The 21,214-nt window shown below is 44.8% G+C and overlaps 1 protein-coding gene across 1 annotated transcript; it reads left to right on the top strand.

The window, feature by feature from the left end:
• Positions 1-4,725: 4,725 nt before the first annotated feature.
• Positions 4,726-7,842, top strand: GPHB5 (glycoprotein hormone subunit beta 5). The gene is made up of 2 exons (XM_045012460.1): positions 4,726-4,953; positions 7,654-7,842. The coding sequence occupies exons 1-2, from the start codon at positions 4,750-4,752 to the stop codon at positions 7,840-7,842; spliced, it is 393 nt and encodes a 130-aa protein (XP_044868395.1). The 5' UTR covers positions 4,726-4,749.
• Positions 7,843-21,214: the final 13,372 nt, after the last annotated feature.

The raw sequence follows: 21,214 nt of genomic DNA, 5'->3' as shown, positions 1-21,214 counted from the left end.
CTGCTTCTACCATGAAACTGGCTCTACACTGAGTGAACTATTTACAGAGATGCTGCAACTGCAGCTAGCATCCCAGCCATGGCCTTGTGGCGTAGCTTCCTGGGGCCTCCACCAAATTCTTCTGTCCTGTAACCTGTGCTCCTGCCTGTCATGATGAGGCATGGATCCTGATGGGGATCTCTGGGTGCTACCTTATTGACTATTTAAATATCCAATATAGCTGCAGGTTAAAGGGATAAACTTTTGGGGGAAAGAAGCAAGGAGAAAAGAGTGGGTGTGATTCAATTAAAGTAAGAGGATGTCCTGGTTCAGTTGGCTAAAGCATCTGCCTAGTAAACAGGACCTCTTGGTTTATATCCCAGTGGAGCCTGGTGCAGGTTTTTGTTCAGTCTGCTTAGCTTGACAAAGAAGACTAAGGGCTGACTTGATTACAATCTATAAGTATCCGAATGGGAGATAAAAATTGGATAACGGGCTCCAGTCTAGCAGACAAAAGTATAACACAGTACAATGTCTGGAAGCTGAAGCTAACCAAATTCAGATTGGAAATAGAACATACATTTTTAACAGTGAGGGTAATTAACCACTGGAGCAATTTACAGGGGTTGTGGTGGATTCTCCATCACTGGGAATTTTAAAATCAAAATTGGATGTTTTTTTAAAAGATATGGTCTAGTTCAAAAGGAATTATTTTGGGCCAGTTCTTTTGCCTGTGTTATACAGGAGATCAGACTGGATGAACACAGTGGTCCCTTCTGGCCTTGGGGGCTATGAATCTATTCTGCATAATTCAGTCTTGCTGTAGCAGACACCACCATGCAGGGACCATCAGCTTAAACCTGTACTCCTGCATTGTGTCTTTCAGGCCAAATCTGCAGTTCTTGGTTGGAGAAAACTCCCATTGACTCTAATGGGAGTCTTGCCTGAGAATGGCCAATAGGATTGGGTGCCCCCATCTAATTTAAATAATGGAGGCCAAAGTCAGAGGTGATGTGCATGAGGGGTGTACCTCAAGTCAGTGGCAGTGAATATAAAATGGTGTTATTTGCAGGCGGAGAGATTGGCAGGACACCACTGTGGCAGGAAAAGCAACCAACAGGAGGATATAAAAAGGTAAAGAAGGGAGACCTTGCTGCCTGAATATTCTCAGCAGCATTAGAATATATATAGACACAAGTCTTGATCCGCTACTGACCCGTGTCATGGACTCCTGTGCCTAGCATAGTCAATGGGCTCCCTATGGGCACATGATTCTGCTCTTGTGCATGCAATTGCAGTATCGGAGCCTGCATTATTGCTGTAGGAAAAGTGCAACTAGGATCCTGAAACCTGGATAGTGCATTAAGAGCATTGTTAACCTGTGTAACATACCTGCACATTGATGGAGCTCTCGGTTGCCTTCTTTGGTGCTGAATGCTAAATGATTAATGAATAATGCATTTATTGGCTGATTTCTAGACACGCTCTCTGGAGGCACGTATACCTCCATCAAAAGGACATGCAAGGCAAACAGAAAGATCACCATCATGCCTGGGAAAAGAGATGAGCTTTGCACTATGTCCTGGAGGCCAGCAGACTTTGGCGTTGTCAAACCAGTAGTGGTTGGGGGTAAATTTGAGTTGAGACCCTTCTTGTCCAAAGCTTTCTTGTCTCAAGAGTAGGGTCCCGCTCTTGGTGCCAACTGAACCTTTCAGATTAACAGTGAGCAACTTGATGGGTTTGTTCTAATAACTGGCACTTGTGTAGTGCTTTTTTTGAGATGCACAGATCTCAGAGCACTTTGCAAAGGTGACTGTTAGAGGTGGAGAAACTGAGATTGCAGGGAAGTGAGATGACTTCCCCGGGGTCACACATGAGCCTCTGACAGCATTGCAATAATTTGCATCTGGACCGCTTTTCCTAGTTCCATGTTGCCTGTCGTTTTCGCCCCAGGACTAGATGAAACTTTTATATGCAGGACAAGGGAAATGGAAGAGTTTCCTAGCGTGAGCCTGGGCACAAGGATATATTTGCATAAATGGTCAGGAGACTTGCTTTCTGTGAACATTTTTGCAAACAAAAAATATCACTCGCTGATGGTCACAGAAAGTGACTAGAAAGGGTCTTGTTCACCGTGTGAATTCCAGGTTTTGTGTGCATGACTGTTTGTTTGTGAATATTTCCTGTGTGGTGTTTGCCCATCTCTTGCTGACTGTGGGATAATGATTACCTGAGTGTCTGACTACAATCCTAATTTTTTTTTTTTACAATACCATAATGCAATCTCTTTATCATGAAAGTGCAACTTACAAATGTAGATTTTTTTTTTTGGTTACTTAACTCCATATATTCTGCCATATTTTCATGTTATAGCAACCAGACTCCGATGATGACCCAGCACATGTTGTTTGTTTTAAGAATGCTTTCACTGCAGATTTGACAAAACGCAACGAAGGTACCAATCTGAGATTTCTAAAAACAGCTCCAGCACTCAACTGAAGTGCCTTCCAGAATCCGAGAGGGATGAGGTGTGGAACATGATTGCAACGGGTTGAGATTTCACTAAGGCAAAGAAGATCCATCTTGCCCCAGTGCATGCTCATTATTCCACTAGAATTATGTCACTCGCCAGATACCCCTTTTGTTTCAGTGGGTGATGTTATGAAACAATACCCTGTAAGTTAATCGGTATTGCAAAGCGGAGGCTTGCTCTATAGTCACTGTCTTTGATGTCTTCGGTAGTTCATGTAAGGATCTGCCTCTCTTTTGCTTTGATTGACAAGCCCCTTTCTATAAATTTGAGCAATTAAGCAGCCCAGTAGCAGCTGCTAAGGAGAGCTGCTAAGAGCAAACCTGACACAGACTGCTGTGCAGGTCTCCTGCCATTCACTTTGACATTCTGAAACACCATCTGCAATTTAAAACTGCATAGGCAGATTTGTATCCGACAAGTTAGGTAAGTGTACTTCTGTGTTTGCTGTATGTCACTGCTCCGGCTCAGGATTAAACCAGGTCTTGCTGAGGTGACAGAGAAGAAATGTTCAAGTTGTACTGAAATCTATTATCAAATATTACTATTTAAACAAGGAATTTTAGGATTAGTCTATATGAGAAACGCAAGATTAGCTCATACATACATGTATTTAATTCAGTATGTGCCTATAATGTGTGTATGTGTTTATGTATATAGATGTCTTTCCAAAGTTTAACCTCAGTGCATGAAGTTTTCCACACTGAAAACTTCATATTCCTATGTATGTATACGATATATAGTCAGTATGTGTATACACAGATACAAATACGAAGTTTTCAATGTGGAAAACTTCATGCACTGAGGTTAAACTTTGGAAAGATGTACCAAACCGAGCTGTTAGGTCAATGGGACTTTAGATCGTCAAGCTTCTACTTAGTCTGCCAGATCCTCCCCTGGTGTAAACTGGTGTAGCTCCATTGACTTCAATTGACACTGATTTGTACCATTTGAGGATCTGGCTCAGTGGGTGCAGTTCTATTTTCTGTACCGTTGGCTACGCCCCCAAGGTTAACTTTCAGTACCTGGGGTTTTTACATGGAAAACTTTATATGAAATAAAGGCTTGAAAGGTAAAGGAGGAATATATTGGTGTAGGGCTTGATTCACTTGTTTGTTGCCATTTCCATCTCCCTTCTCTGGGAGAAGAAGCCGCATTGGGAATGGAGGGGGGTCCTTTCCCAGTAGGTTTTGCTGGGCCGAAGCCGGTTTCATAAAAAAATTTGGTTAGTGGAAGTTGCCTACAAGATGTGCTGAATCAAGGCATCTCTCAGGTACCTTGGCCCTGCCCTCCCTTGTCTAGCAACAGTCACTTTCTGGGCTGCATTGGCAGGTTAGCTGCCCTGACCAGCTCTGTCTCCTGGCAAAGTGGCAGGTGGCACGTGTTGCTGCATCTCTGTCTGCCTGGGCTGCAGCCCCCAGGGAGTGAATTAAGTGTTTACATTCTGGAGAACAACTGTGTGTGCAAAATATTCCGGGTATTCTTAGCAACAGGTATACGGTGGTAGTGCCCTCCCTCCCATCAGGATCAGGGTTTACAATCTGAAGACCAATGAAACATGGGAATGAGGGGTGGGGAGAGAAGACAACGGTTCTAGACAAAGGTGTGTTTGCAATTGCCCCCGGCTAATTTATTCCAGAGTAAGTCCCATCTGTACCTGATGCCATTCTGAATTGGCTGTTATTTTTTAACAAGCATTTCAGCAGAGGTGAGCCTCGAGGAAGAGATCCTGGCTGTTCAGCTCAGCCTGTTTCCTTGTTCCTGGCAGGGCTATTCAGTGAGCCTGTGACACCAGGTTCCCTCTGCCTCTCTCTCTCCACTCCACCCTATTCCCAGTGAAGCCGGAGCACTGCCTTGCCTGCTTCTCTGCAAAATTCGCTATGCTCAGGGGTGGGGAAACCAGTGGCCCACTGGGCTTGACAAACCCCACAGCTAAAGTTTATGAGATTAATCCCAGAAGTTATAGCAAACCCAGCCACTACCCTGCATTACCTAGCAGCACTGCCTGTGTTGTACGGAGGGAGGAATAAGGGGATGTGCCATCTTCTCACTCCTCCTCACTACTGGATGCAGAAAGGAAAAGGGTGGCTAAGAGGGGATGGTGCCATCTCTTCCCCTTCCCGCCCTAATCTCGGCACTGCAGATACAGTACACATGCCCAGGACTAAGGGTGCTAGCTCCTTGGGGCTGAGCATGTCTCACAGCTCGCTGTGTGTCTCCTTTCCACCTTGGGGTGCAGCATGAAGCTCCGTCACGTGCTCCTGGGCTCCCTGCCGCTCCTGATACTGGCTGGCTGTGTCAGTGCACTCGAAGCCTCCACCATCAACCTGCACACCTTCATTGGCTGCGCTGTGCGTGAGTTCACCTTCCTGGCTAGGAAACCTGGCTGCAAGGGGATGCGCATCACTACGGACGCCTGCTGGGGGCGCTGCGAGACTTGGGAGGTGAGCAATCCCTGAGGGGCACCTTGCAGGGGCAGAGGTGGCCTAAGGAGCTAGCTTGAAACCAATGATTCTCAACCTATTTACCACTGTGGGCTGCATGTGCAGCTCTCTGTGTTATGTGGGTCGCATCCATACAATATATATACTACCTGTATGGGCCTGAGGCTGTCACATGGGCTGCAACTGTGTGCTGACTGGGCCACAAGCGGGCTGCGGGTTGAGAACCACTGCTCTAAACAGCACCAGTGTTGGTGTCGCTTTATTTTTTTCAAATGGAGATTGGCAAGTGGTGCAGGAAGCACCTAATTCCCCTAGCACCAGGGAGCTGGTCTTGTGGTGAAGCCCCTGAACTAGGACTCATGAGATCCGCATTTGACTCCTGGCTCTGCCACAGACTTCCTGTGTGGCGCTGGGCTAGTTGCTTAATCTAGCTCCGCCTTGGTTCCCTGACTATAAAACAAGGATATTTCCTTTCTCTCCGTAGCTAAATCACACTTAGATTGTCAGTTCTTTGGGACAGGGACTGTCTTTACTATGTGTTTGTACAGCACCTACCACGATGGGACCTTGGTCTCAACTGAGGCCCTGATGCACTATCATAAAACAAACAATAAATAACCACAATGACAAGACCGTGCTTGGAAGTCAACAAGCCAGCATGAAGGCAAGGCCCCTGGTCTGGTGAATGACAGTCAAAATACAAGTGCCAGCGACTGACAAATTTGCCTTGAGTTATTCATTTGAACCATTGTTCAAGAGAAACACCCGCATCATGTGGTAATATTTATAAAGTGCTTACGTAATACTCTCATTATGCAATGTGAAAGCCTCTTACGGCTTAAACCCTTAGGGGAAAGAGCCCTGTATGACTTTACTGAAAGAAAATTCCTTTGAGATTAAAATGGGGCCCTTGATTCATGGGTAATATATATTTGTTCCAAACATCCTATCCCAAAGAGAATGTCTTTCTAATTTGGTCCCATTTAAATTGCAGCCCAGGATGAAAATGAGATAGTTCTGTTCTGGATGGAGGCGTGGGGGTGAGTGGGTGAGAGAACAAGTCTACACACATTAGAGATCAAACTCATGACTCATTTTATCTTGCTGTAATGTAAACATTTAATGGGCTGGATTCGTATGTCTTTATTTCAGGGAAAATCCCATTAATGTCAGTGGGGTTTTGCTGAGTAAAGTCGAGGGACTCATTCTGCTGATAACTGATGGGGAGAAGTTTTGGTTCAGACTTTCCTACTCCTTCTTTTATTGCCTGGGGGCGAGGAGGCTGGGCCACCGTTTGCTACCCTTCCCTTGTGGAATAAACTGGGGAAGTCGGGGGGAGGGTTCCACCTCCATAACCTAAGGAGCCTTTGAGGGCCACATGCATCTTGTCACCTTGCTCCACCAGCTCCCACTGCTCCTTGGAGAGCCACAGATATTGCAGAGGCCCTTACTTGACTGCAGCTGCCGCTGGGGCAGAGTTAAGTTAAATTCATAAAGCCCTCCTGTTCCTGGAGAGTCCCCAGATGTATTGTATGGGGGACTTAATAACATGAGGGACTTCTGAAGCACATGGTGTCTGTGATCAGTCTGCCAGGACACCTGGGCCTCCCGTAAAGAGCACGGCAAGCCCTTTCCACACCACAGAGGGGAAACAAACACAAATTAAACTATCCCTATGCTGTACTCACTCGTGCTACTTCCCCCTGCAAGTTGGAGGGGGCAGGAGAATCCAGAGGAGTCCAGTTGGCTCCTTCATATTCCTCTGCCCTCCATCCTGCCCCACCCACTCTTTCAGACTTCTCTTGAGGAGAAAAGAGGGATCATGCTGCAGAGGCATAACTTCCCATCCCCATCCATGGGCACAGGCTGCCCTCCCGCTGCAGCTGTGCTGAGTGCAGGGAGCTCTGGTCAGACTACGGCAGCCCATCCCAGCAGTGGAATGGATCAGAACTTTACAAAAAGTTTAGACTTTTCAGTGAAAGTCAAAACCACCATTTTTTGGGGCCAAAAACTGAAAAATAAATCTCACGGGTGTTGTACTATAGGTGCCTCATGCTCTGTTCTCCCTTGTGGGCTGGGCCAGACTACACCTCCCATGATGCACCGTGGTTTCCCCTTTTTGCTGAGCCTCAGTAGTGCATCATGGGAGTCCCATTGCTGCAGTGCTTCAGGGACTATATAGGCTGGCTGGGGAGCCTGGCCCATAGAGGAAACTGCAGCATCCAAACTGCAACTCCTCCCACGCAGCATTGTGGTGGCATTTATGAATATTTTTTTTGTTTTCAGGTGTTTGGGTTTTTTGACAAAAAGTCAAAATTTTCCACAGAAAGCAGCAGCACTTTTTGTGCAGCTGAAACCCCAATTTTCTGTGTTTAAAAAAAAATCAGTTTTGAGAGAAAAGGTTTTGACCAGCCCTAGCCAGCACCTTCCATTTCAAAAGAATTCTCAGGGAAATGGTCATAAGCCGAAAGGGAAAGAGTCTAGTGGGACCCATACAGCAATCAGCCTAAGAATTATTTCTAGACAGTCTCTTTATGGACCTGGTCCTGCAAACCAATTGTCCCTACTTTTGTGATTAATCCCAGGAAAGCAACTGGGACTGTGGGGGTTGCAGGGTCTAGCCCCAGTGCTATTCGGCTCAAAGCTGTCCTGAGTTCCTCTGGCCTTTGTCTGATCTCGGCGTTTCCCCCCACCTAACAGAAGCCTGTGCCGGATCCCCCGTACATCGACGCGCACCACCGAGTCTGCACCTACAATGAGACTAAGCTGGTTACGGTGAAGCTGCCGAATTGTGCTGCTGCTGTGGATCCTTCCTACACGTACCCTATGGCCATACGGTGTGACTGCGGGGTCTGTGCTACTGCAACTACTGAATGTGAGACTGTCTGAGTCCCCTGCCCCCTGCCGGACAGCGGTTCTAGGCATTTGGGGCCAAACTCTGTCCTGATGTACACCCAGAGTAACTGCAGGATTGTGGGTGGTGTAAGTCAGCATGGAATTTAATGCTTCTACTCACTGACCCTTCTGTAGGGTAGAGGCACAAGCTTCTCCCAGCCACCAGTTGTTTAACGATCTAGTCAGGGCTGCCCAGAGGATTCAGGGGGCCTGGGGCAAAGCAATTTCGGGGGCCCCCTTCCATAAAAAAAAGTTGCAATACTATAGAATACTATATTCTCGTGGGGGGCGCTGCGGGGCCTGGGGCAAATTGCCCCACTTGCCCCCCCCCTCTGGGTGGCCCTGGATCTAGTTGACCCAGTGGAGTAATAAGGAGCCTCACAGCAACATATCAGATGGAAAGTACCGATACAACTTGCTCTAGCCACAGGCATTTCACAGTGTGAACTTGCCTCATGCATAAAGGGCACATTTAATTAGAAGTCGTAGACACGTTGAAATTGACAAGAAGAGCATTAAGGGCTTAGTAACAATGAATTTGTACATTTCAGGTTTTATTTCTCCCAACCCTGAGCCCTGAACTCAAACATACTCAGCAGAGTCCCCTCAACTCCCATTAGGCTGGTTTCTCTTCTAATTTACATGGGGGTAAACCAGGAATAACTACATCAAGGAAAAGGGAAGTATAGGGCTTTGAGCCCAGTATCCGTGAGCCCAGAATTGGGTTCGGAAACATCTATAATATCAATGCATGAATGCTAAGATAATTGCATCATCATGACCCTGATGCAGCACTTGCTTAATTCCTTAGTTTAATAGGAATGGACTTGGGCACGTGCTTCAAGTTGGCACGTTTGCGTGTTTTGCTGATTTGGGTCCAATGTGCATAAAATCTTATGCAAAAGCCAACCCAGGAGAAAATTCCTTAAAAAAAGAAAAAGCACTTCAAATCTGAAAGAAAAATTAAACATTTCTTCCCCGTGCTGGTTCTGCTTGGAAAGAGGGCAAGAACTGATTTAATGTAAATCAAAGAGGCTCTCTATGGTCTGTGAGTCTCTTGATGATCTCTTCCACTTTGTCAAGATCATCCCAACCACAGGCCCAAGAGAGGCTATGTAAGATCACCCTACAGTCCCCCGTGCAGCTTAGCTCCATGGAGACCTGTTCTGTGGGAGAATGCACGTGCTATGGGCTGAGGTAATGAGACTAGGATGCTCACCATGAAGGCTTTAAAATTGTGCCTCTGATGCCCAGATAGCATTGCCACAGTATGTGTGATATTCCCTGTGCTTAGTGCAGGAGTTTCATTTAGTTACAAAGACCATAGCAAAGTTTGCCAGCGTGATCCACAAGGGCTTAGAGATCCACTGGCCACCACATGGAGAGGGGTGGGACTGCATCTACTAGTATATCCCAACCATGGCCCCTGACCAGCTGCATAGATGTCCTGTGCCTTAGCTCCAGGTTGGAGAAGAGGATTTAGTGTCTTCTGTCCCTGAATTGTTTCACTCTGCATAAATGGTCGGTTTGGGTTGTTGTGAGAACAGGAATTTTGCCCAGTGTGAGCTGTTAGCAGGCGCACACAAGATAAAAACAACTTTCCAACATAGTTGTTCTGATAGGATTTCTGAACAAATTAATGTTAAACACATGATTTACCCACCTAAACCCTGATTAGGGCTTGAAAATCAGGCAAATCAAACAGCCTTGTCTCTTAGATAGATTTCCTTCCTGTTCCAAGAATGCATGCTCAAAACTACCAAGAAAGCTTACTTGAAGTTTCTTCTGCCCGTTGAAATATATCTTTTAATTTAAGCTGTAATTTATTAAATGCTGTAATTTTGTGTCTATTGAATTGTAAAAGCTGCATGCCATTTGTGTAGGAATAGTGGTGGATTTGAATAGTGGTGCCCTGCCGATCCTTTGAATAGGCAGACTGCTGCCCTGAGCAATAGCGTAGCGTAGTTTTCCCGCTGACTGTGATGTTAACTGCCTTTAACAATTCTGCAATTTGTTTCAAGCTGCAGCTCCCATCTCTGCAGTCGTGGTGGTGGTGTAAATGGCATTGCTCGTATCCTGAGCAACTTGCAAATTTCTGTGTGTCCTTAATAAATCTGAACTCATACTATGAAAGCAATTTGAGACACGCTTCTGCTTCTGACTTCTTGGTGAGCTAAGCTGCAGCAAAGCAAACCCTTCTGGACACCTGCTAAAAACATCTGCAAAGCTCAGTTTTTGGTCATTTGCCTCACAGACTGATGTCTTACCATGAGCCTGATTGCACTCTAGCTGGTAGTCACGGAATTAGGACTGAGGTTTGAGAGTGGTGAAGTGCTCTTCAGAGACAACAGGGTATTCAGACTTTTCCCAAACGTGGGAGTGGGTAACATAAGACAGTGTGTCGGAGGAGATATTACGCACTATGACTGAGCGTTCTGGCTGATGATGGGGCCAGACGGATCAGGAGATGGAAGAGGGAGAGTGGGAAGGAAGAGCTGAGTGATTAGAACCAAAGTAACACTTATAGATGCAAAGAAGCTGACTGACTGACAGACAGCAATGGTAGTGGGAGGCAGGAAAAAGGTGAGAGACTGAGGCCACCAATTTATTTCACATGAACTACACAGAACTCCCATCAGTTAATTGTGGGCACTGCTAATCTGGGGTGGGTTCATGGTGCCCTAGAGGTGGAAGATGCTATTGCTTATTTCCTATGCAATTAATGCTGGAGATCATAGAGTGGGCAGGACCATAATAGTCATGTAAGGGGCTAAACTCAGCACTGGCGTGAACAGGCATAAATCTGGGGTTCAATTCAGAAGTCTTCACTCATGCAAGTTCCCACTGATCTAGTCCTTGGGATCTGGCCTCTTTAAATTCAGCCGAGGAAATATCCTTTTATGCCAGGGCTGAATTGGGTCCTAGGCTCGCTCTCTTTCTCTTTTAAGGAATTGTTTTGGTGGGTTACAGAGATGATGCTGATTAAGAATACAGTTGAAGTTGTCTAAATTCTGCAACTGTCTTTGGTGCAATATAGACAATTCACAAGTGGGTCTTGGCTAATGTTGCTGCCTTGCAATGGTTTAAAGGAGGACAGGCGCACTTTGTGACCTGTGCAATACTGGATCTGCACAGTACTGTATCCAATGCACTGGTGAGAGAAAAGGAGGATAACAAGTATGTGGATAAGGGGCAAATACTTGCCTTTGTGATGGTCACCGCTCACTGGGGATCATTTGGAAGACCATCTGGCAATAACAGTCACTGTGTCAAGGTGTCCCCCCCACTCTGAACTTTAGGGTACAGATGTGGGGACCTGCATGAATAACTCCCAAGCTTATTTTTACCAGCTTAGGCAAAACAGTTGCTCCCACCACCAAATGTTTTAAAAAAATGTTTGAGGGAGAGCCATTTGGGAACTCTGCCATCCCCCAATTTTCCCCAGTCCTTATCCCCCTTTTCCTGGCAGGATTTGACTAATTTCCCTCCCCCGAGTCTCTCTACCCTTTTTCCTGGGTAGACTCAAGAAAATTCCCCCCCAACAATTCCTGGTGAGGCCAGATCCAAAATCCTTGGATCTTAAAACAAGGAAAAATTAATCAGGTTCTTAAAAGAAGACTTTTAATTAAAGAAAAAGGGTGAAAGGAATACCTCTGTGAGATTAGAAAGCAAGATGATCTCACAGACAACAGATTCAAAACACAGAGGATTTCCCTCTGGGCAAAACCTTAAAGTTACACAAAACCCAATTTGATTCTCCCTCTATGTTTGAAAAGAAATGACAGAGAGAAAAATAAAGAAATCTACCACATTCTTATCTAAATCCTCACTAATTTAAACCAGGGTTAGATGGTTGTTTTCTGGATTTCTGACTCTGGCAAAAACACACACAGAACAGACCCAAACAGACTTTTTCCCTCCCCCTTCTTTGAAAGTATCTTATTGGTCCTTCTGGTCAGGTGTCAGCTAGGTTATGTGAGCTTCTTAACCCTTTAGAGGTAAAAGAGGAATTAACCCTTACACGTGAGAGAAAACGAGGATAACAAGTATGTGGATAAGGGGCAAATACTCGCCTTTGTGATTGTCACCGCTCACTGGGGATCATTTGAAAGACCATCTGGCAATAGTCACTGGCAACAACTTTCCAAAGCTTAGCTGAAAAATGCATCTTTGACACATAGCAGCCAAAATACTCAACAAAGTTCAGTGACTTTCAGTTCAGTGTGTGGAATCCACTTACCAACTTGGTCTTTATTTTCACTGCGGCACACTGACTGGGGCTTGTGTGTCAGCCAGGTCCCCTAAAGCCAGAGGTTCAATTTTCAAAAGAGGGTCCACTCAAATCTTCATCCACCCAAGGTTGATAAACTGACTTCTCCTTTGTGGGCAATAAGCTTCTCTTTGTAACAGTAGTGGTTCTCTGAATGAAAGATTCTTTTTTCCTTAACCCCCACTCATACTTTTGTTATTCCTGGGTGAATTCTGTACCAAAAAAATTAAAAATTCTGTGCACAATAGTTTCAAATTCTGCATATTTTATTTGTCAAAATAACACAATATAATCACACAGGTTTCAATTATTTTTGGTGATTTATTTCAAAATATCTGTCTACAAGTATGTCTGTAACAATACAGATGACAAAAAAAAGATTCGGAATTTTTTTTGACAAATAGATTCGTTACTGGGCATATTAATACAGAACTCTGAATAATAATTCATTTAAACTACAATACAGAACCATATTTCCCGCACCTCCCAGAAGCAGGGCAAAGGTTGGGAGGGGTGGGAGGAGTCAGGGGTAACGGAATAGCTGAGGGAGAGGGGTGTGAACTTTCAGGGTTGTTGGGTATGGGTGGAAAAAGTATGGAACAGGTTTTTTGCAGGGGTGGGGAGGGACTGTTAGGAAGTGTCCCACATGCAGACCCTGGCTGACCCCTAGCCTCTCCCATTCAGTCAGGCACATGTGTTCCTTCATCCCCACTCAGACATCACCATGTGGCCCAGCACCTCCCTCCTCTCCCATTCAACCCCTACCCCAGTTTGTCGTCCTCCACTAGCCTTTATGAGCCCCTGGCTGACCCCACCCAGCACTCCACGCTGTCTGTCTCCCCAAAGCTCCTACCTCCTGACCTGGCCCACTGTGAAGAAGGCTCTTTCTCTTTCCTAGCTGGCTGGGAGCTGCTGCTGTGGTCTATCACGACAGCGCCATCTTGTGGAAAAAAGGTGGAATTGCAGAAGTTATTTTCTGCTGGGAGCTGCTGCTGTGTTCTATTGCCACAGCGCCATCTGGTGGACAAAAGGCAGAACTGAAGCAACTTGCCAGCAGAAGCTTTTTTTCTGTGCAAAAAATTAAAAATATGTGCGGCTCGCTAATTATTCACACACGCGGTGGTGCAGAATTCCCCCAGGAGTATTTTGTGGAGCACGCTGGTTATCACCTTCCATCCAAGACTATCCACTAGAACTGGTCAGAGATTTTCAAAATTAGACATTTTAACCAAAAAGAAGGGTAAAATGTCATGAAAATTTAATCTGACTTTTTGTTCAACTCCACTTTCTGCTGTGAAAAACCGAGATATAATTCTGCCTTTGAATATATAAGGTGGCCGTTGGCTTTCATGAGAATTGTGTAAGCACATCGGAGAGCAGAATTGTTCCTAAGAATGGATGTTACAGGTGCTTCTGCTTTGTAAATTCTGGACCGAAAGAACGTTACTCACCTGCTGGGAGACACCATGGGTCTAAGCATCCATGTCAGTTCAGTGATTTTTCTAATGAGGGATGTATTTATATTCTGAACGGTCATGAAAGGAAGGATTGCTTCATGATTAAGGCAATGGGCTGTCCTCAATTCCTGGCTCTGCCACAGACTTCCTGTGTGACCTGGATCATTGCATTTAATCTCTCTGTCCCCCAGGTCCTCTTCTGTAAAATGGAAATAATGGTAACAAATCTTCTTCCCTCCCACCCTTTGTCTTGCCTCTTTAGACTGTGATTTTTTTGAGGGTGGAATTGTCTCTGTGTTTGTACAGCACCTAGCACAATGGGCTGCTGATATTGGCTGGGCCTCTAGATGTTACCATAGTGTAAATAATAAATAGGGATAGTAATAATAACATGTCAGCTTTTTTTCTTTTTAGACTTTCGTTATAAATGCTCACTGGATTCTGAAGCGCTCTCTCTCGCACTTGTTTTGCTGTAGCAATTTACTCAAGCACATCTGCGAAGAGAAGCTCTACTATTACATTCTACCCACTTTTCAAACCGCCTTTGCTAGTGGTGCCCTAGAGGAGGCTGCGGGAGGCCCGATACAAGCACCTGTCGGCTTTCTGGCTGGAGAATGGGAACATCTGCTACCATGTTCTCATATTCTCCTTGGACTTCCTTATCCTGGATGCAGCCTAGCCCTAGTATCTGTGATGGCTGACGTCAGGCTCATGAGACTTCACCAAGGATGGTTACATTAAACAAATCCAGGGCCATATTCTCAGCTAGTGTGAATCAGCCTAGCTGCATTGACTCCAGGGAGGCTATCCCGTCCCAATTTATACCAGTGAGTATCTGGCACATCATTTTAGGAGCAGATCTTGTTGCCCTTCCCTTTCTCTCCAGTGTTAAGTTCACCTAGGCTGCTGCTTAAGGTCACCCAGGTTCTCAAGGTGGGGAAACCTGGCCGGTTTCAAAAATGTCTTTCTCAAACAAATATGCTCTTGCTCATCCTGACTTTACTGGCTGGATTCAGGACTTACTGGGTGAAGTTCTCTGGCCTGTGATGTGCAGGAGGTCAGACTAGATGATCACAACGATCCCTCCTAGCCTTGGAAGCTATGAAAGGAAAAGGTTTGACAATAAAGGCGGCGTCTTTTTTAACAAGGTCTCATAACTCTACTTTGAAGCCCCAGAATGAGGCTAATCAGATTCCTGTTTCCATCCAGCACATACGGGCTGCCTTACTGCTGCGCTTTCTTTGGCCCCTGACACATTTCACTTCCTTTCCCCTTGCCCCCTTATATAACTAATCATCTTTCTTGTCTCAATAAGCTTTTGTTGGAGGGTTTTTATTACCCACTAGTTAGAGTTGTCAGTGAGTTGCAGAAAACTGACGCTTGTGTTAGTTATTAATAGCTGCTGTGCCAGGCGTGCTCGAGCTGTCTGTTAGCTTCAAGCTGGCGTCTTTCCAAAACACCATTAATATTCACAGCCCCCCCCACAAGATTGTATGATATTGTAATGTTCAGGTAGGGACCTGAGCCAATGAGGCCAAGTGACAATCTGCCCTTCACTAAACTCCTGCTTTTAAAAAGTGCTACCGTCAGCTAAAGAGATGGAGCCGCTAACATGCCATTTTCTGAGGTGTGCTGATGAATGGTAACAATCCCAATGCTGTTGAATACAAGACATCAAAGACACCCGTGCTGATGAAAGCCAACTGAGGGAGAGGGGGAGAATGGGGGTGGGGTGGGGGTCTGATTCATGGAGATCATGACTGTCTCCCTTAGAGATGACAAGCTGCCAGCAGACCTTCAACATGCTGTGGTCTAGCTCTTGCTCAGAAAACCGGCTCTCAGCATTAACAATCTTGCCAAATACTAGTCGGTCTCTAACCTTCCATTCTTGTGAAAGTTGAGAAGGGGATAGCGGACCAATTCCAGCATCATGTCCAGTCTTTAGCTACCTACCTACGCTGCAGAACTGGGCCTGGCGTAGAGTGCTGGGTGAGCAAAGTATGATCTCTGGGTTACCATATGCCCCATGCTGATCTCATTGGGATTGTCTGTAGCCTTCAGACCCTGTGGGATCTCTTCCAAAAGAGTGTCTGAAACCATCATAGTGACTTTATCCCCATTCTCTCCAGTCAGGGTTAAGAAAATATGAATGGCCCACACTGGACCAGAGCAAAGGTCTGGCTAGCCCAGTATTCTGTCTTCTGACAGTGGCCAGTGCCAGATGCTTCAGAGGGAAAGAACAGAACAGGATGATTATCATGTGATCCGTCCCATGTCATCCAGTCTAGCTCCTGTCTGAATTCGGAAACTGTTCTTCTTCCCTGAGCATTCCCACCTGTGGAGCCAAATAAACCTCTGTATTGTCTCCTCTTGTTCAAAATGTGTGAGGAGGAGAGTGTGGGTTGCAGTGCCTTCTGGATGTAACACTAGATGTTTTTGCAGTGCTTTTTGCTGCCACATCTGTTTACTGGAAATGTCCTGAAAACTAGAGGTGATTAAAGTCTGTTTCCGTCTGGGTAAATAAATATAGAGGCATTGGGCAGTTAGAGTCCCTCTCCAAATAATACCACCAAAAGACATCGTTTATTTTAATGGAATAAATGTATTACTATGTACAATACAAGATATTAATGAATTGTTATAATATACAATAATTACAGGTTTAAAAGAGGGGAAGCCAAAGCATACAGAATTCTGGGTTTTAAATAGAAAATGAAGAGTTAACAAACTGCTGAATAAGCAAAATATGACTGCTGAAAAAAATTATTAACTTGAAACCAAGCAAATTTCTTTAATTTGAATTTTGAAACTGAGTCAACATCCAGAAAGGATATGACACCTTCATGTCAAATATAGCTGTCTGCCACTAAGCCTTTGTTTTAACCAGACCCTGAACCCATTTGTATCATGCATGGAATGCTTCTAGGAAGAACTTTTAGCAGACATAGAAATTCAGTTGCTTGTATGAAAAAAAGTAAATGCCTCAGTTCTTAACCTGTCTTCTCAGAAATTGGCTTATAATATGATAGAGGGAATGCTAGATTCTGCATCGTAAGCAGATGAGTATGTTTTCTTCACTACCAGTTTCAGACAAACACAGTGGGACTATGGAACTAGTGCTGAGAGCCGGCATCACAGTCCTGCTATGAATAGTCAGTTACTCCAAAAAGAAACCATTTCTACAGTCTTCAGGTGAGTAGTTCTACCTGTTTCTCATTAGACTGTCTGTTACATTTTGAGACAGGAAGATTGCAGATCAGTGACAATAGCTGTGAATCGCAATGCACTCAACCTTGAATCAAAGTGGAAGTGAATCAATGAGGAGGTTACAAGTAGCCCAAGCTGCAACCTGGCCAATCAAGTATGAAAGTAAAGGTGGAAGCCTGCATAACACCACACCATAGGCTGACGTGAAACAAATGTGATGCCAACCAATCCAATGTCAACCTCTGAAAAATATGCCACTTGAAAAATATTGTTACTATAATGACTTTTGCCATGGTCCTCAACAGGGATTGGATCCCAAAGCTAAAGCATAGCCTCATACGCTTGAACTAAAGAACCAAGGCCCAGTCCTGAAAAGAAGGAGTCTAACTCCCATTGAAATCAGCAGGAGTAGGTGCCTAAATATCTTTAGGGATCTGGGTCTAAATCCTGTGGGGCATGTCTACACTGCCATTAGACACCCACAGCTTGCCCGTGCCAGCTGACCTGGGCTCACAGGCTCAGGCTGAGGGTCTGTTTAACTCAAGTGTAGACTCCTGGGCTTTGGCTGCAGCCTGAGCTTTGGGACCCTCTCACCTCACAGGGTCCTAGAGCCCGAGGACCAGCCTGAGGCAGGAAGTCTACACTGTAATTAAACAGCCCCGTAGCCCAATCACGCGTCAGTTGACATGGGCCAGCTACAGGTGTCTAATTGCAGTGTAGACATACTCTTAGATAATCCTTTGGAGACCAGGTGCAGAGGGAGACATGTACCACACACTGAACAGTGGGTTACATTGTTATGGAGAATCATGCTTCACATGCCTGACAGTTTCATCACTGAAGACTCTATGGGTCCAGTCCTGCAGACATAACCCAGATAAAACAACCCAACCAACAGCCCATCAAATTTCAGTGAGATCTTTCCCTGGGCAAGAACTGTTGCCTTGGGTCTTAGCTGACCGCTAATACAAAGGCTGGTGCTCAGTTTCCTTCCACTGTTTTGTTCGTGCAGCATTGACAATGACAGAGGAAACTCCAGGCAGTAAGTAAGAAAGTAAGTCTTGCTTTAAAAACAAAACAAAAGAGTTGTCCTCGCTGCCCAGAGGGCAGGCGTCTAGATTACAACTAGTCAAAAATTTGTCATTGACTTTTGGGCGGGGGGGGATGAAAAACAATTATTTGGCTTTTTGACAGGATCTTTTTTGTACAATTTTCCTTTTGGTCAAAATTTTCTGAGTTCTGATGAAAAACCAGAAACCAAAAGGGTTTCCTTAAAATAATTTTCTATTTTTGGATTTTTAAAAAATCAGTTTTTGGTTTTTGAAAACCAAAATCTTTTACCAAAAACTGATTTTTTTAAACCAAAATGGTTTTAGAAAACTGAAAATTGTTTGCAAGATTTAAAGAAAAAAATAATGAAATTTTTAAAATGAAAAATAATTGGCATTTTCCAAACAACTCTAGTAAAGATGCACATCTACTTAAGAAACTGCTTTTAAATTCTGGACATGTAAGTAGGTCAAGAACAGCTTGCTGGGTGCATAGGCAAAACTGACTAACTTAAAATAGTTGCCGCTATGATGGGGAAATCAGGGTACATCTACACAGTAAATAATCTTCTGCAGAGTGTCTCTAAATGTTATATGGTCAGCTGTATTAAAATACTTCATTACCAGGTCACTGGAGTACCCTTGGCTCAAATTCAGCCCTCGTGTGACTAGAACCGAGGATGGAATTGGCTCAATCTGTTTATCTGCTCAGAGATTTGACAGCCTTAATAAAGAAGACAGAATAGAGGGGGAAATCTGAAGAGATGTTTTCAAATGCACTCAGTATTGGCCCAATTCAGCTCCTATTGAAGTTTTCCATTGACATCACTAGGAGCAGAGTTAGGTCAATAAGAGAGGCTGTCACGGAAATCATGTATTCCATGACTTTCTGTGACTTCTGCAGCAGCTGGTGCTGGCTCAGGGGCTGCCCTATGGCCAGCAGCAGGAGCAGTTTGAGTGTATGGGAGGGGGCTCAGGTCTAGGGGCAGGAGGTTGGGGTGTGGGACAGCGCTTACCTCGGGTGGGGGGTCTCCCTGGCTCCCATCAGCATGTCCCTGCAGTTCCTAGGTGGAGGGGCCAGGGGGCTCCGTGTGCTGCCCGTGCCCACAGGCCCTGCCCCCACAGTGCCCATTGGCTGTGGTTCCTGGCCAATGGAAGCTGCAGAGCCAGCACTTGTGGTGGGAGCAGCGCGTGGAGCCCCCCTGGCTTTCCCTCGCCCTAAGAGCTGCCGGCACACTTGGAGCTGGGTAGGGAGCCGGTGAGCCCTGCCAAACCCACCCCAGCACCAGCGGTGATCCCGGGCCAACCCCCCCCCCCACCCATGGCACCTCCAGACCGTCCCCCTCTCCCCGAGCACCCGCAGCCCCCCACCTAAGTTTTAGTTAGGGGTATATAGTAAAAGTCATGGACAGGTCACAGGCCGTGAATTTTTGTTTACTGCCCGTGACCTGTCCATGACTTTTACTAAAAATACCTGTGACTAAAACGTAGCCTTACCAATAAGAAGCACTTTTGAAAATCCCACGCTAGAGTCTTTAGTTAGAGGATTCAGATGGAGATTGCTCTACAGACCCCTCCTACCATACACAGACTGTTGTGCAAAATGATTCTTTCAAGGGGCAGTAATTATTAGCAACATCTTATAATATTAAAGCAGCACTTCAAAACTCAAGTGGACTTGTCCGGATTTATGCCCAATTTATATAATGTTTGCATGGCTTCGAATAGAAAAACTAGATTTGTTAGTTCTTTTTCTGTTTCTAGTAAGTTTCATGCTGTGGTTCCTATCGCTGCTGTGTTTGGGGTCCCAGAGTAGCCCGGAAAGTTTACCTTTGCACCCACGATTCAGAAAATTTTAACTGACATTAAAAACAAATACTGAAAGCATTTCTATCAATAGCAGCTATTGGATACCAGTACGTTATGCAAAAATTTCTGCAACTCGAAAATTCTGTTTCTGGCTTATTGAACTTTTTCTGTAAGTGCAAATTTGCATAAGTCGGGTCTTGCGTAACCCGGGGAGTGTCTGTAAAAGGAAAAACTGAATTTTGGGGGCCCAATTTACTGATTGTTGTTTTTGCAATGTGGCTTTACAATTCTGCTCCAGAAAATTATAATGAAACTTCCCATTTGCCTAAAATAAATTTCACACTTTCACTGCATTCCTTACCTAACTGACTTTTCTATTCATTTTGACTATGCATAAAAATTTCCATGCATATTTCATTTCATTATGTTCCGTGATGAGAATGGAGGTTGCAAACCAGCAACACTGAAATCAATGGAAGTTCTCCACTGACTTCAGTGGATCCTCATTTCCTCTAGAAAAATATTTGCTTTTGTTACAGATTTTTTTCTTCGTTTTTTACACAGTACAAATACAATATTATTATATTTTTATATTATTATCTAGAAACTGTCTTTGATCTAGATTGTTTTGAGCTCACTTCCTGGTAGAAGAGATGCTGCTCCACTCCAGCTAATGCTATGAAACTAGAAAGAGTTCAGACATTTACAGCTGTAGGAAGCAGATGAAGCATAACAGAAATCCCCTGGGACAGGGCAAAATTTTATAAAGGATAAAGTACGTGCAGCTACTGATTTATATAACAAATAGCACCTGTGTTGCTGAGAGTGTATGCTGCATTGCTTTCATGCTGCAGTGCAAATGTGCTTTCAAACCAACCTGGTTTACTGTGAAAAGAATCAGCAACAATTCATTTTAGTTTTGAGCTGGGTAAGTTCTAATACTATGAACAAGGAGCCATCTGTTCCCTCTTCGTAGTAAAAAGGCTAAGAGCTACACCAGTATTACACAAAGCTGAGTTATGTTAATTAATTAGTATTATCCCATCCAACTAGGAGAGAGTTTGCAGGCGGCGGCAGCAGCAGCAGCCAGCATGACTGTAGAGAGCCAACAAAGAGCTTTTCCTGCACCGAGGGCACGTGAATTATGGAAATGGCAGCACACTTTTCTAAGAACTTGTCCACACTGAGGATTCGACCCAGCTACCACCACTGGTGTTAACACCAGTCTCGTTACACGAGCAACAGCCAGTCCTGTAAAAGTGAGCTACTAGACACCACAATTTGCACCAGTGTAAATGAACCTGGTTTCAAGCAAGTCTTAAGCTGCTCCAATGCACATGGTGGTGTGCATTGAAACAACTACGCTGCTGGCTGCCACCAATGGTTGAAATCTCCAGTGTAGACAAGGGCCAAGAATTTCAATTTCAATAGTGACTATGGGTGCTTCAATTTCTGGGGGTCCAACTTGAGAGACCTGAGAGGAGCTTGATTTTCAGAGCAGGGAGTTCAGCACTTTCTGAGCATTGGGCCCTTTAAGGTACCCAGAGGTTGAGGCACCCACACTTAGGAGTCAC

Source organism: Mauremys mutica, chromosome 4 (genome assembly GCF_020497125.1).
Source record: "Mauremys mutica isolate MM-2020 ecotype Southern chromosome 4, ASM2049712v1, whole genome shotgun sequence".
NCBI lineage: Eukaryota > Metazoa > Chordata > Testudines > Geoemydidae > Mauremys > Mauremys mutica.
The sequence above is the reverse complement of the archived record's forward strand: the minus strand, read 5'-3'. Positions and strand labels throughout refer to the sequence as shown.